Source organism: Cheilinus undulatus, linkage group 13 (genome assembly GCF_018320785.1).
Source record: "Cheilinus undulatus linkage group 13, ASM1832078v1, whole genome shotgun sequence".
NCBI lineage: Eukaryota > Metazoa > Chordata > Actinopteri > Labriformes > Labridae > Cheilinus > Cheilinus undulatus.
Genome location: NC_054877.1, coordinates 28415533 through 28431155, shown reverse-complemented (window position 1 = coordinate 28431155; position 15623 = coordinate 28415533). Strand labels below are relative to the sequence as shown.

General features: G+C 39.7%; 1 protein-coding gene across 2 annotated transcripts in view; it reads right to left on the bottom strand.

Annotated features, from left to right (window-relative positions):
* Nucleotides 1-215: 215 nt before the first annotated feature.
* The window catches only part of camsap2b (calmodulin regulated spectrin-associated protein family, member 2b), a 50556-nt gene continuing 35148 nt past the window's right edge, over nt 216-15623 (bottom strand). For both annotated transcript variants that reach the window (XM_041803077.1, XM_041803078.1), the window contains exons 9-21: nt 15065-15134; nt 14676-14957; nt 13751-14483; nt 13491-13637; nt 12144-12378; nt 10818-10998; nt 10015-10723; nt 7979-8115; nt 7641-7855; nt 7459-7558; nt 4085-4200; nt 3871-3989; nt 216-2018 (exon numbers count right to left, since the gene is read on the bottom strand). In XM_041803077.1, coding sequence (XP_041659011.1) covers nt 1719-2018; nt 3871-3989; nt 4085-4200; nt 7459-7558; nt 7641-7855; nt 7979-8115; nt 10015-10723; nt 10818-10998; nt 12144-12378; nt 13491-13637; nt 13751-14483; nt 14676-14957; nt 15065-15134 — 3344 coding nt within the window. In that variant the 3' untranslated portion in view covers nt 216-1718. The remainder of the gene's footprint in view (nt 2019-3870; nt 3990-4084; nt 4201-7458; nt 7559-7640; nt 7856-7978; nt 8116-10014; nt 10724-10817; nt 10999-12143; nt 12379-13490; nt 13638-13750; nt 14484-14675; nt 14958-15064; nt 15135-15623) is intronic.

Here is a 15623-nt window from a genome sequence, read left to right as displayed (position 1 = left end):
TAACTAAATGTTTTCTATAAATATCCTGGTGTAGTTTTCAATGTCTGGGGCAGTAAAGCCTCTTTAGTTTGGAAAAAAAAACACACAGCTGTACTGAAACAAATCATGACTATGAGGATAATGAAGATCAAAGTATTTCAGTCCATTGCTGCAGAGTAAATCAACTCTCAGTCTAATGATGTTCTGTACATTTAAATCAAATGAGACACCATGAATACTGTTGATAGCTGGCATTTTAATAAAGCTCAAATGAATAGAAAAACAACAGAAAACATGAACAGTTGAGCCTGTTTAGTAAATTGAAAATAAAAAATGAATTCTGAGTTGGAAAAAATACTATGCTCTTCTCAGTATGCTTAATGGATTTCATACAATACCACAACAAAGCCTCAAAAAGACCTAACATACCTTGCATCATTGCTGACAATTTGCTCTCAGCACACTTCCTTCAACAGCCACACTGCGTCATTAGTACACACCTCCAACGAGTAAATGTCATTACAAAAAATACTTCTATATGTCAAAATATATCTGTACAGTGTTGAACACATACTGAAAGAACACATGATGAAATATGTAACAGAAATGTTGGAGAAAAATAACACGTGGACCATCATAAAGTGGAAACAGTGAACAGGGTCCTGAAGTGCGATCATCTGTGAACTCATTTATTTACAATTGTGGACGACTTTGAGAGGATAGTTAAGACAATGGTCAATGGTGTTTTTAAATAGCACAGACAGATGACAAAGTGTTGGATTTCCATCTATTCTACTACTGATAATAGTCTTGTCAGTGACGCGTTTGAGTGCTCTGACTCTTTGCATGTTTTAGCACAATAAAAGGCCCCAAAGGACAACCCCACCAACACACGCACGCATGATAAATTATAAAAGCTACTCAAAAAGCTACTACAAGCTGACTTGTTCATTTTGAATGGTTCTTCCATCATATACAAACTAATTTAACTTATATACCTGTAGTGTTCTGTTTCTCTGAGTAAAATCTAGATGACTTTTAAAATATCTCCAGAGCTTTATCAAAATGAAATAAATTAAGAGTCTATTGCAGGTGGCGCTCCACATACTCAACAAAATCAACCCTCCTTTTGGAAAGTAGTTGCAATCACCATCTGAGGTTCATCCTCAGTCTTATTGGCACTTCACTACACACTTACACAGAGTTAAACTTTAAGAAGCTTTTCAGTCACATGTAAAAAACAGAAAACATGCCTGAATAGCAGCAAAACTCGCATCAAAAATGCTGCCTCCACCTGATCACAGATCAGACAACCTGGTCTTTAGAAGGGGGGCATTATCTGATCTGAGACCCTCAGTTACACACAGCCTCAACCGACTCAATAAACAGGTGATGACACCAACACTCACATGGCATCCATATGACACAAAACAAGCATTAAGGCCACACATGATCAACTTAGAGAAACCAAACTGCCTCTGTCAGAGGCGTGACATTCACTGCTTCAGTGGTTCAACTATGTAAGGCATCGCTCCGCCTTTTGTTTTCTTCATTTGGCACATGAGAACATTGATACACATGCTGACACGTACACTATGTGCCCCATTGAAGTAGTCCAGAGTGCAACAGTCTCCTCTATGTGCAACAGCATCTGTGAGGCCTGTTTGTGTTTCTACATTCCAGTTGTGATTTCTTACAGGGGGACTTTCAATGACACAGTTCGATTCTTCTGTCCAGGTCTACTTTGGATGCAGTTTTTTGGGTGTCCCCTGTTTCTTTGTTTGCCACAGATGACTGGCGATGGTAATGGCGTCCACGCTGGCGGACATGGTTTTGGCTGGGATCAGACTGAACTGCTTCCTGTCAGAGTTGTATTTGTACAGGCCCTCGATCATTTTTGTTGTGATGCTCCTCGGCCCGATGCCAGCCAGTTTGGTGATCTCCTCGGTCTCGGGGCAGTACGTGTACACAGACCTGAACTGGCATCCTGCATCCCGGAACAACACCAGGAAGTTATTGGCTTCAGATTTCTCCATTTCCTGCAAAAATGGACACAGAACAAGTTTTAGAGGTATGTTTTCATTCCCATTCAAATTCCAATACCCTGAATAAAAAAAATAAAAAGATACATTAAATCCAGACATTAAATTTTAGCCCTGAAATGTTTGGCTTAGTTCAAAGCAAGTCCTTTTTAAGGACTCCAATAGGTTATGAGATCAGGTCACTTTCCTGCCTGGAATAGGTAATAATACCTGATAGTGGTTTTGGGGCTATATCTGAAGCATTTGTCATAATAAGAACTGTACTTAATTAAATGTTGGGGTCAAGCATCCATTGTATATTAAGATGTATGAAGCAATAGCCAAGAGATTTGGAGCTTCCCTAACAGGCTCAAGTATAAACCTTTCCCCCTCCATGTTAACAGATGGGACAAGGTTCAAATGACAGAGTTAAAGTTAAATAAATTTAAGAAAAACTTTATAACTACACAATATTAAGCATTAGTAAAGTATTATTTAAGGGGCACAGTTAGGGTTAGGGTTTTGCCATTATGTCACTATGACAGCTGTGCTTACAATGATGAAGATTAGGTCATAATGTAGAAATGCTTTATTAATGTTTTATTCATGCTAAATTGTGTAGTTATTATAAATTGTTCCTTAAATTTTTCCCATACCTGGATTTTTATCAATTATTAGATATTATGATGCTGATTTATGTCAAGGTGTTACATTTTCTGAGTGTTGTGGTTTTTAATGAGTTATTTGATGAATTAAAAGCTGATGTAATGTCATGATTGACTGCTCAGCTAACAAATTCTGTTCCCTTCAGCATTCTCAACTGGATTAGCAGAGTAGAGGAGGTAAAGGTAAGAAAAACAAAATGAAAACCAACATTACAGTCAATTGAGTTTTTCCATAACCTTAAGTGTCTGCTTTAAAAGCAGATTAAGAACCTTTCCAGTTCCATCAGTTCTTTGCTAAGCTCTTAAGGCATATGTAAATGTTCATGTGTAGCATGTGTGTTGTAACTATCTTAACTGTCTATTTTTGTGCATATGGTTATGTATGCTTTTATATACAGTCCATTGGGAAAGTATTCAGACCCCCTTCATTTTTCCAATTTTGTTATCTTGCAGCCTGAAGCTAGAGCCATCAATGTGGGCTGCAATTATTGTTGTCCTTCTGGATCTTTGTTCCATCCCCACACAGGATATCTGGAGCTTAGTCAGAGTGACCATCAAGTTCTTGGTCACCTCTCTTACGAAGACCTTTCTCTCCCAATCGCCCAATTTGGCCAGGCTAAAAGCTTTTGGAGGAGTCCTGATTGTGCCAAACTCCTTCCATTTGAGAATTATGGAGGCCACTGTGCTGGGACCTTTCAGTGCAACAGAACTTTTTTGTAGCCTTCCCTAAATCTGTGCCTTGCAACAATCCTGTTTGAGCTCTGCAGGCAGTTCCTTTGACCTCATGTAAGGGTCAAGCATATGTACTGTTGTTGAGTTATATGGAGCACTCTCTCTGGTCAAACTAAATGGACTTTGGGGGCCAAGTGTGCTTGTGCATGCTACAGATTGCCTACCATCCTTACTGTAAAGTACACTGTGTTGCCTTGTGTAGGAAATATAATGCATGAATACAGCCACAGTCTTTGCTGTTTTATCAGACAAACTGCATGCATTTTTTGTTGGAGACGGGTCGTGCCATCAGTTCTGCGGGTCCATCAGCTGGCTCCCTTCTTAGCATGTCATGTCAAATTACTTTACCAAAATATGATCAGGATTGGTCTGGCCTAGCTCACTCAAAGCTGATCCTTAGTCCTTATTAATACAGAATCAATAGAGAAGACTGGTATCTAATGTCAACACATATTCATAATTGTGAAACATACATCAAGTATCTTGTTCTTCTGTCCTTCGTTGACCTTGCCAGCTAGGCAGCAGTGAGCCAGGGCGTTCTGGATGATATGCTTGTTGGACTTTGCACTTGGTTCTTTGTAAAGTTTAGGTCCTGTGGGGAGAAAGAACAGCCATGAGGTCACAATAAAGCAAATGCTATGTACAGAGATTTCCATTTTTGTTGAATTGTGCTGGAATGTATTTTACCTGTGTACTCAGCGTTGGAGGGAGTGGACGAGGTGGTGGACTCATTTTCCCAATCCTTCTCTCCGTTACGACTACCAGTCGAAGGACACGAGGAGAAACCTTCAGCCGAGTCTGGCCTGGAGAGGATTAAATACAAACCAACAAATGACGGAAACAGACGAAACAAAAACCACAACATGTAAAAGTTGGTACACACAAGCACGAGAGGTGTATATAAGCAAACACAGACAGACACATGCAGACGCACAGATACAACACAAACAGAGATGCAGTAAAACAGGGTCAGATGCTGTGACATGATTCTCCAAACCCTGCCTGTTGTCTCACATTACATCATACTCTGAGCTATGCAGAGAGGAACAGTAAAGCATGTCCAGCCGAGCACAGCAAAGTGACACAACTGTCTTTATGGCTGCTGTGAGAGATGGGATCAAGTACTCGTGGAAGTAATAGCAAACACAGTAGTGAAGCGCAGAGCAGCCGACAGAAAGAAGAGAGCAAACATCAGCCTGAGAGCAATACTGCAGAGACAGAGAGAGGAAACAGAGCAGGAGAGCTGAGGTGGAAATATCTGAACTGTGCAGGTCCCATGTACCTTAATGCAGAAGCAAGAAGCGCTGAAATGGATTATACTGTATTATTTCACTTTGAAACATCTGTCTACTTTAAAAGATGTTTAATGAGGCCTTTTATGGAGCTATTTATTCATGAAGCCACACCTTGTACACTTCATCACTTGTAGAATTACTGACCTTCCCTTTCTTTCTTTAGGAGAGCTTAGAAAGAACGGAATGTTTGCAGAAGCTATTTTATTGCCTCTGAGGGAAGCATGCAGAATAAAGAGAAAAGGAAAAGGGAAACAAGAGAGTCAAGATGCAAAGTTTAAGCTTCTTAAAGTCATCCTCATCTTAAAATAGAACAAAATATCCCAATGCACTTTTAATCAGGGCAGAGTAAATGACACCCAAGAGTTATAGAATTTAAATTGGGGTAAGAGCTGAAACGTTTTAGTAGTTTAAAGTGGTATACTATACATCATGATTGTACTAAACACGTGGCAAACTGCAGTAAATCAGCCGCAGAATTTGAAAAGGTCAAAATGCAATAAAAAATTATCTAAATTAATTGTCTAGGGAAGAAAATTTCACAAGCATCTACAAATAGACTCTAAGAAATGATATATTATGTTAAATAAACCAGTTATGTCAACCAATCCCATGAAACTGGGCTGAGTAAATAGAAAAAGTACTATATAATTTATTTTTACCACCATACAGTTCGGTAACTCTAACATAACTGTTTAACCCTACAGTATTATAAATAAAAGCCCAACACATGAAAGTTGAATTTACAGTAAAGTAATCTGAAATGTCTTTAAAATATTCTGAATTTAGTATGCACAGTGGTGTTAAATTTACTTTAAGGATAAATAAGAAACGGACTCCACCATTTCACCCTAGTGACACATTGTTAAACGCATTTATTCTTATTATCCAATATTTAATAAACAAGATATTGGAATTTTAAAATAAATTGGAGACAATGTTAACCTTTAAAAACTAAATTTTTCACGTCTTAACCTGCTTTCTTCACTCTCATTACATTAATCTTATAAAGTGAGCTTTGGTTCTGGCCTGGAGTCAGGACTCACTACCGACTCTTTGCTGACCAATCGTGGCCCAATTTCTGATTTTTTTTTTCTTTTTTTTACCATACCCAAATGCTTTTCATGAAAAATGTGGTAGTTTGGACTTGAAAAGGAACAGAAGATTTGACAAAACAAAGAGATGGAGACATTTCTTAAAAAAAAAAAAAGAAAAAAAAAAAAAAGCACATTATAGACTTTTTGCCACGCTTCTTTCAGGTATACATCCACGGCCCATTGAAAATGGCTTTGCAGCCCACTTTTGGGTCTCAACCCACTAGTTGAGAACCAAGGCTTTAGGTAAGCCCAAGTTTACCCAAAATGACTTTATTCAGGACAATATTAATGACTAGTTTTTAGTTGTGCAATTTACCAAGCCAATTTAACTTACTCCTAATCCAGAGGCTTTAGTTGCTTTAGCAAATCTTCAGATTAAGTTAAACCTACTACAGTTGATTAGGTTTGGAACACTATAGCAGACATATTAACTAATCAGAAAATAAGTGTTACCTACTTGAACAACTCACTAAAGTCATTTTTTAGAAGGTGACTTGCACAGTTTTATTCTTAAACCACATTAATCCAGAGAATATGTGCATGAAAACGAATGGTTGCAAAGAAGAAAGTTAATGTTAGCCAAATGCTGAGAATTTCCACTGATTTAAAGGGATACTTCAACATTTTGGCAAATTTGGCCATTGCTATAATCCCTATAGTCTTACTAATAGGTTTGTTACCTTTAGTTGTCGGTGCAAGCTATTTTTAGATCGGCGGTGCTGAGTTAGGAGCTGCTCAACTAAGGCTATGGTGTCTTACGGTATTCCAACTTTCCCTCATCAAACTCATCAAATACACAATCCAACAACTCCATAACACTCTCGTGGACAAGTTGTGACCTGCACATTCACCACGCTATGAAATAATAACGTATAATTATGTAACATTACGACACATGAAGCAAATACTCAGCACTATTTCTTGAGTAAACCAATGGGCGGAGTGACACAGTGCAGCAGCCATGTCTGGAGTGTAGTTCCGGCTTTGCATTTAACTTCAAAACATCTCATAATGTTCCATGATTATTTTATAGCGTGGTGAATGTGCAGGTCACTACTTGTCCATGAGAGTGTTTTGGAGTTGTTGAATTGTGTATTTGATGAGTTTGATGAGGGAAAGCCAGGGTACCATAACAACCCATTTAGTTGGCAGAGCAGCTCCTAACTCGGCTTGCCGATCTAAAAATAGCTTGCACCGACAACTAAAGGTAACAAACCTATGAGTAAGACTATAGGGATTATAGCAATGGGCAGATTTGCCAAAATGTTTAAGTATCCCTTTAAACAAAGAGCAGATTCCTAGGGGAGCACAGTTCCAAAATAATCATTAATGATATTAAGAGAAAAAAAATGATGGGGGTCATTAAGTCTCATGGGAAAAAAGTACATTACATTTAAGACAAACTGCAAAGTGGGTACTTGTCTTGTTTAAGAATAAAACCTGCCGCTCAAAGAACATTTTGAACATCTCAAGAAAGTAATGAATCTTTGTGGTCAGTTTAAACATTACTGAAGCTTCGTCAAATTAAATATACCTAATTCATAAGAAATCTCTGTGGTTTTCTAAGATACATGTTAGACCATTAAGGTGCAGAATGGATTTGTTTTCTTCCTGTGATGCATAAATATAGAGCAACAAAGAAGGTCATAAATTCGGTGATGCAGCTTCTCACCTGTTGTTTTTCTTGTTATTTGGCTGGTCTTTGTCATTGTCTGCCAGATTGAGAGACGCCAAAGAAACACTGGATACTGAGAATCCTCGAGGGCGCACTCCTGCAGCACAACAATCAGGATGAGTGGTTGTTATACAGCAGTACTATGTGTTTTCTATTACCAGGATTCATGCTTTGCTCACCTGCCGCTCTCACAGGAGGAGTAGACGACTCCATGACGTCCCTGTGGATGGATTTTGGCCGAGGTTTCTTCTTGAGACTTCCAGATCGGGGCTTTATGACCTCGTCCATGTCCACCATCAGCTTCAGTTGCTTCTTCCTCAGATACTCATTCCTGATGTAATCTCTCCTCGCCTTCTCATCATCCTTCTTCTGCTGCTCCTCTTCAGCTTTCAACCTGCAGATGAGATTGATGTCATTATGACTGCAAAGATCTGAAAACACAATGTTTGTTTTAAGTTCTAAACCTGATGACAGTGATATGATTGATATAGTTAGAGAGTGAGAGAGTCAGCCAGACCGTGCAGCTTCCTTCTTCTGCTCCTGGTCTAGCTCCTGTTGTTGCTTCCTCTCCTGCGTCTCCTTCTCCCTCCGCAGTCTTTTCTCCAAGAGAGCAGCCTTCTTTGCTGCCATGTCCTCCTCCCCTTTAACATCATCCTGGTGTTTGATTGGAACAATAAAAACATCAAATTATCTGCATATTTAAAGCCTTTATCAGGACTGGGAGACTTTTCTGAACTCTTTACTCAGCTGGTGAATTACTACATTATTCATGAAATAATCATGACATGTAACACCCTTATGTGTTATATATTGTCATCACTCTTATTAGGATCCTACGTATGAAATGTATGATTTCTAATAATCATGGCATTGCTTTTTCTAAAGCTGCATTAGCAGAATAGCCAACAGTCTGACATGGCTCTATAATCAGAGCTCTAACGTGTCTTTATTCTAGCCTACATTCATTCACGTGTTGTCTTTGATCAGCTCATGGCTTAACAGACACACCCCTGCATATGTTGTGTCATGTCCACAGAGTGTGATATTATTCCTGCTGCTGCCACCTGCTCACTGCACCATAAAACGGTAAACTATACGAAATTAATTAGCTGTTTATATCATGTGGTATAATAATCTACTGATATGGTTTCGTCAGCACTGGGAGGAAAATATTTAGAGGTAAATTCAACATTAATAATAATTTTTGGTAACACTTAATTTTAGTGGGACCTAAATACCTAGTGATTTTGTTATAATATGTGGTATTATAAAACGTTTAAATTACCCTGTAATAAATTGGAATTTTACCAAGTAACAACTCATAAACATGGTAATATTAAAGAAGTATTTACTTGTACTTGTATTTGTATTTGTATTAATTGTATTAATTATCAAGTAACTCTTTGTAATATTGTGGCATTCCTCTGATAATTACGTAGTATTTTACCCTCACCCCCTAAAGGCTCATTTGTGCTCTACACATGTATGAAATTAGATCTGTGTGTTTCAAATGCTACAACTTTCATAGCGCTTATACTTCTTTGAGTCTGTTATATTGGAGTGGACATCGAGAAACTTATCCACAATATTATCGCAGAGCTACTCTGCTCAGATGAGCTCTTGTAATTGTCTTTGTGCCCAGGTAAGCTAACATCATCAATATGTTTCTAACATTTCACTCAACATTCAGCAATATTTCCTCAGAAAACTTTAGATTAATGTCTGCTTTTTTTCCCAATGATTCTTCTTTGTTGTGTTTTGCTACTCTGGAGTGAACTTCTGGCTACATCGCTTAACTCTGCCCCCATGATTGGAGGTGGTACTGCAACATTTGGTCAGTATTCATTAGCTTAGAGAGAACAGGGAAAAAGGAAGAAATGAATACAGAACATAGACAGAGAGGTCCATCCGTATGCGTTTCAAATGTAGAGCACAAATGAGCCTTGACCCGAACCCCTAATGCTAACCCTAAAAATGACTGAAAAATTATTCAGGAATTTAATTTAGTGGACTAAAATAATAAATTACCTGGGAAATATCAAGCAACTTAACTTACTACAGTATTACAAGGGTTAGAGTTAGGGCTAGTGTAAAATATCAGAGATTTAAATATTACAAGGAATTACTTGATAATCAATAAATTATTTATAGATAAATATTTCTTTAACATTACTGAGTAATAACTTGTTAAAATGCCAACCAATTACTTGGTTATTACCACCTTATTCTTAAGAAATTACCAGATAATTACACTTACTAATTCAAAATTACTAGGTAATTAGGGCTCACTAAAAGAGTTCAATGGCGAAGGAACTTTTTCTCTTATGAACATAAACCAACATTGGTTTTGTGCTTATTTTAAACATGGTAGTACAGCTTATTTGTTAGCTTGTTAGCTGCAAATTCAGTAGACAAAACACAAAAAAGAACCAAGCAAAGGGCTGAATAAATTAATGAAGGCAACCTAGCTTCCTTTTAGGTCTTATAACCAAAATGCTTTCATTTAAATTTGATATATTGTTCTCTCTGTGTTTTTTTGTATGTTCGTCTCACCTTGAAGAAGAATCCACAGCACATCTTCTGGTCCTCTCTGAAAGCATCTCTTCCTGCGTCTCCTTCCTCTGTCATCTCCTGAGCGTTCAGTCCAGATAGAGGCACCTCCACCAGGTCTCTCCTGTCCTGGGAGTCTCCCTTGACCTGGCTACCTGTTGGCGCTTTAATGTCAGAGACCGGCTGACACAAAACCTCTGATGATTTTGATTGTTTGACCTCTTCCTGTGACTGAGCCTGCTCTGTCTGTTTTCTTTCCTCCTGTTTCTCACTCTCTTTCTCTTTGGCAGCTTCTGACGGTTGATGAGTGCCAGCACTCGTCCTTGCCTCTGTCTCGTCTTTGTCTTCAGTGTTTTCTTTGTCGTCTTTGCTCTCTTGGTTGTTGCTCTCCCCTGATGAATCATCGTGGCCCAGGTAGGAAAATGAGCTGAGCTGCGATTGGCTGGAAGTGAAGCGCCTCAGTCTGGGCAGGCTGTCCACTGAGGTGGGGGTGTTGAGCATCCGACTGAAGGGTGTGACCTTCAGATCGTTTGGTCGGGGAGTGCGAGGTGTCCTGGCGTGGAAGGAGGCTGGCCGTCGCTTAATACCAGCAGGTGAACGATTTGGAGCGTGCGGAGAACCGGAGGAGGACAGTATGGGAGATAAAGACCCAACGGAGCCTCGTCCTGACCCTCGGCCTGTTACACTGCTGCTACGCAACTCACGCAGCTGCCTGTGGGGCAGAAACACGCACAAGAGCATCTTAGTGTTAGAGTAATGAGACTGAAATGAATTTTCTCGATAAAGTACTAATAAATCACCCTGACCTGTGTGGAGAGGGAGCTGGCGGAGGAATGACCCAGGCTTGTTGCTGTTGCTCTCTCATGGCCATGATCTTCTCCTGCTGCTGAGCCAAACGCTGCATCTCCGTCTGCAGGAAACTCAACGACGTGTTCAGCCTCTCAATGGAGCGTGTGTAATCTGCAAGGTCGACTTCTGGAGTCACACCTGTAACACCAAAATAAACCCACATGAAGGTCAGAGGAGCCATTTTGTTAAGACAGTGGTTCCCCATTTTTTTCTAGGGCCCCTCCTGCTTATATCTTAGAAAAGCTATGCCGCGCTATGACCCACTTGGAAAAAGTACACATCAGTATGAATTGTTGTCATGGACAAAATCCAGCAAATACACAGGTTCTTGACAAAAGATCTATGAATAAACTATCCATTATTATGAAAGTGTATTGGGGCCACCCTAGGAAAAAATAGTAAACCCAATTTCTCAAGTTTTTGAGATTTTTTGAGATCATAAAGTCCAGAATTAAACCACTGTTTTCAGCTTGGTTTCTTGTAAATTTTCAACTTAACTCTGTTGTAAATTTAAATTTCTTAGTTTCTAATGTTAAATTTAAGACTTTTAAGACTTTAGCTTTTTCTCGTAAATTTCCAACTTTTCAAACTTAACAATTCTGAGGTGGTTTTCTGGTAAATACACAACTTAATTATCTCAAATATTTTGATTTTTTACAGCAAAACTTTAATTTTTTGCGAAGAAATGAACAGATTTTCTTCCTTTTTTTAAAATCATATACATTGGCCCTCTCACACCATTGTATATTATGTTTCTAATCCTGATTTTAAAACCTATATATATATATATATATATATATATATATATATATATATGCACATCTAATTTTGACAAAGTCAGAGCAGACAGAGTCCCCTAACATCTTTTGCATCCTGCTAGAACGGCCTGGGAACCACTGTGTAAGGAGTTGTTCATAAGTTAAAACAATTCATCACTCTGTCCTTGCTCAGCTAAATGTTATGCCTTTATGTTCTAAAACGGTGTAACTGATGGAAATCTTTCAGTATTTTTTAGATAAAATAGGTAATAATAACAACAAAAACGTCCCTTTAGTTTGCATTTTTTTTTCTTATTTTCTCTAATGAGGTACTTGGTTGCTCTGTTCTGTGCTCTTTTACTCTAATGAGCACTAAAAAAATAAAATTCACGAGTGCCAACACCTTTAAACAGCAGGACAAACAAAATCACATCAATTTTGCTTAATCTTCCCCAAACTGTAAGAGAGGACCCATTTTTAGCTACTATATGACTGTTACTAAAGGTATGAAAACTTGGTACTCACCTCCACCATCCTCACAGGGAGATTTAGGAGCTGCTCCGTCTGGTTTGCACCTCTCTGCGCGCTCAATGCTGCCCTGACTTTTTACCTCTTTTGAGGAAGCCTGCGGCTCAGGAGAAGGTGTTTCTCCTCCCCCCGAACTGGGACTTGGAGGCGCAGTGACTCCTTTTCTCCTGACTACATTCAGAAAGGCTGTTCTGCCCATCTTTTGACGATGGCGTGTAAAAGCTGCTTCAACCTGGAAAATGTAAAAGGAGAATAATTTACACATATGAATTTACAAGAGCATCTAAATAATTGATAATCAAGTAAATGTTCATTTTTTTCCAGTAATTTACTTCAAGTTAAATTTTCACATATTCTAGATTCATTTTATACAACGTGAAACATTTCAAAACTTTTTTGTTTTGATCTTGATGATTACAGCTTACACCTCAAAAAACTAAAACCCACTACATCAAAAGGTTTCCTGAGCCTTCATTCTCTCACTCTGGTTCAGTACACACAACTGCAATCATGGGGAAGACTGCTGACTTGACTGTTGTCCAGAAGACAATCACTGGCACCCTTCATGGGTAAGCCACAGCAGGTCACTGATGAAAAGGTAGGCTGTTCTCAGAGGCTGTATCAAAACATATTAATGGAAAGTTGACTTGAAGGGAGAAGTGTGGTAAGAAAAGCTGTGCATGTAAGAGGGATGAGCTCAGCCTTTAGAGGACTGTCAAACAAAGCAGACTCAAGAACTTCAGGGAACTTCCCAAGGAGTGGAAAGGCTGAAGTCAGTGTATTAAGAACCACCACTCACAGATGGGCTCAGGAAATGGGCTTCAAGTGTTGTGTTTCTAGTGTCAAACCACAGATTCTCACCTGGACTGTGGCCCAAAGTCCTGTTTTTAGATTTAATTAAATTTGAATTTCATTTGGAAATCAAGATCCCACAGTCTGGAGGAAGATCAGAGAGGCACAGAATTCAAGGTGCTTTAGGTTCAGTGTTTTCAGTTTTCAAAGTCAGTGATAGTTTGGGGTGACATGTCATCCCGTGGTGTTGGTCCACTGTAGAAGGTCAACATTTTGGTATTATAAATTCTTTTTTGGACATGCTTTGTGTTATTCCAATATCTTAAGATAGTGAATTTTTTATTTTTGTGAGCTGTAAGCCATAATCATGAAGATTAAAACAAAAAATCCTAAAATATTTGATTTTGTATGAGATGAATCTAGAAAAAATGAGTTTCACTTTTTGAATTAGATCACAGGAATTAAATTAACCTTTTCATGGTATTCTATGTTTTAGATGCACCTGCATATTCAAAGATTCACTACTTGTTGTCTACATCTTAATCTGTCTACCTTCTTTTTCTGGGCTTCGATGGCTCTCCGTTTCTCTTCTAACTTCATCCTCAGCTGAATCATCTCTGAGGCTATCAAGTGGGAGGGGTCTCTGGGTGAAGGTGTGACTGGAGAGGGTGATGTGATTGGCAGAGGAGGCGTAGAGATCTAGAGAAGAGCGCAAAGATCAATTACATTAATTCTAAATCAGCTTACTTTATAGAAAATTAAATTTTTTACTCAGCACCAGAAGCAGACTTTCAATAAGGGGAGACTCAAACCTGAGGTGGAATGTTCCTTGTCTGTTGTGCATAGGGTACATTGAGATCTGAACTCTCAGGCGTGGTTCCTCCGCTGCTCCGTCCCTCCAGCTTCCTGAACTTCTGCTCTGCAAAGCTCGTCATTCGGACCATCCCGCCTCCAGAGCCTCCGGAGGATGAGGCCGGGCTGGCTGTGTGAGATCTAGGGAGTGTGGGTGCTGAACTGGGACAAGGACTGCTCCTTTCCCCTCCGTCCCCCCTCCTCTCGACCTCAGGGTCAGCATCCCGGGGTCCTTTCCCCCCTCCCTCCCTGCTCCTCTCTCTCTCCTGGTGGTCAGGCAGAGGGCATGACCTTGTCATGGCCTCGCAGTCTGGGTCCATGTCTGAATAGTCTCTGAGAGAGGAGGAGTCCTCATCCAAGCTCTGGATGTCCTCCGTCCTCACGTGGATGCCTGTGTCCACTTCATCCGTGGACACAGAGTTGGGGTCATGGTCATTGAGACGAGCTTTAGCTGACCCTGCATCGTCTCCTGGACCTTGGGCCCCTGGAGGGTCTGAGGGATCAGCACCATGGAGAAAGAAGCCGTTGTCTCCGTCACCCACGCCCAGGCTAGCGTGAGGCCTTTCGGTGTCGTGGATAATCTTCAGTGCCTCCTCCATGCTTGGAGGAGTGGATGGACTGATGTGGCCACTGTAGTTGCCATGGTGATTGCTGGAGTTGTGGCTGCTGTCAGGGAGGATCCCGTTGGGGTACCTGGGGACAAATTTTGGTGAATCAATCTTAAAGAAAATACTTGCATTATTGTGTTTTTGAACATTTAAAACATCTTCAATATAATATTGATAAAGGTTATTTCTTTTAAAAACATTTACATTTTAGACTAACAAACAGTTAAAGAATTGCCAGCTTTATCAATTAGAAAATTTGCCAGGGACCCTCTTGTACCTGCTTTGGTTCTTGATTGAAAAAGTGTGGTTTCGCCCCAGAGGTTTGTGGGTGATGAAGTCCTCATCCTCCTCTGGTATATGTTTACCCTGGCCGTTCACACTGACAGGTGTGAGTGACATGTGGCGCTTCATACCCCCCCGAGATGCAAAGTGAACTTTAAACCCAAGACCATCACTGCTGGCAGAGCGGGTCATACCGCAGAGAGAGGGAGCCTCACAGGATGGCAAAGTGGGGTCTCCATCCAGGGGGATCTCAAAGGAGATTCCCCGAGTTGAAGAGCTGAGGGAGGATAAAAAATGTACTGTAAATTTAGTGAGGAAACAACTCACCACTTAAAATTTTGAAATTACAGTTGTCTGCTCTTGTTGTAGAGTTCAGGTACGAACCGTTTTTCTTTGGGCCACGTCCCAACACAGCCATCCACATAGGACATGGAGGTAGACCTCTTCATCACACCTGTATCAGGCACACAGAGGAATGGTTTAGAACCTTATTTCTCCAGTCAAAAAAAATGGTGCAGTTAAATGCTTTGTTTAAGGCAAACAGGTTTACACACACTGTATGCACACAGAGTAAAGGCCAGAGTGGCCTTCAGGGATCTACAGTTTTTTTGTCTTTGTGTTTTTTACAATAGCAGCAAAAATCATGTTCCTTCTTAGCAGCATTACAAGTGTAATGCTGCTAATCAGTCATCTATACTGTTGTCATAACGTTATCTGTTGTCTTTGCGACTGTGGTCAAGATCAGAGGTCATCATGGAAGCAGGTCAAAGAGTGTGAATCATGGCTACAGCAGAAGTGCTCTGAGTTATTCTAGCAGTCTTGCACTCTGAAAGCAACAAAGAGAAAGGAAACACCTGTGAACTCATTCCTAAGTATAAAAAAAATAACAATACGGAGTGGCAATCTTTTAAATAAAACTTGAGGTATAAATGTGATAACAAAC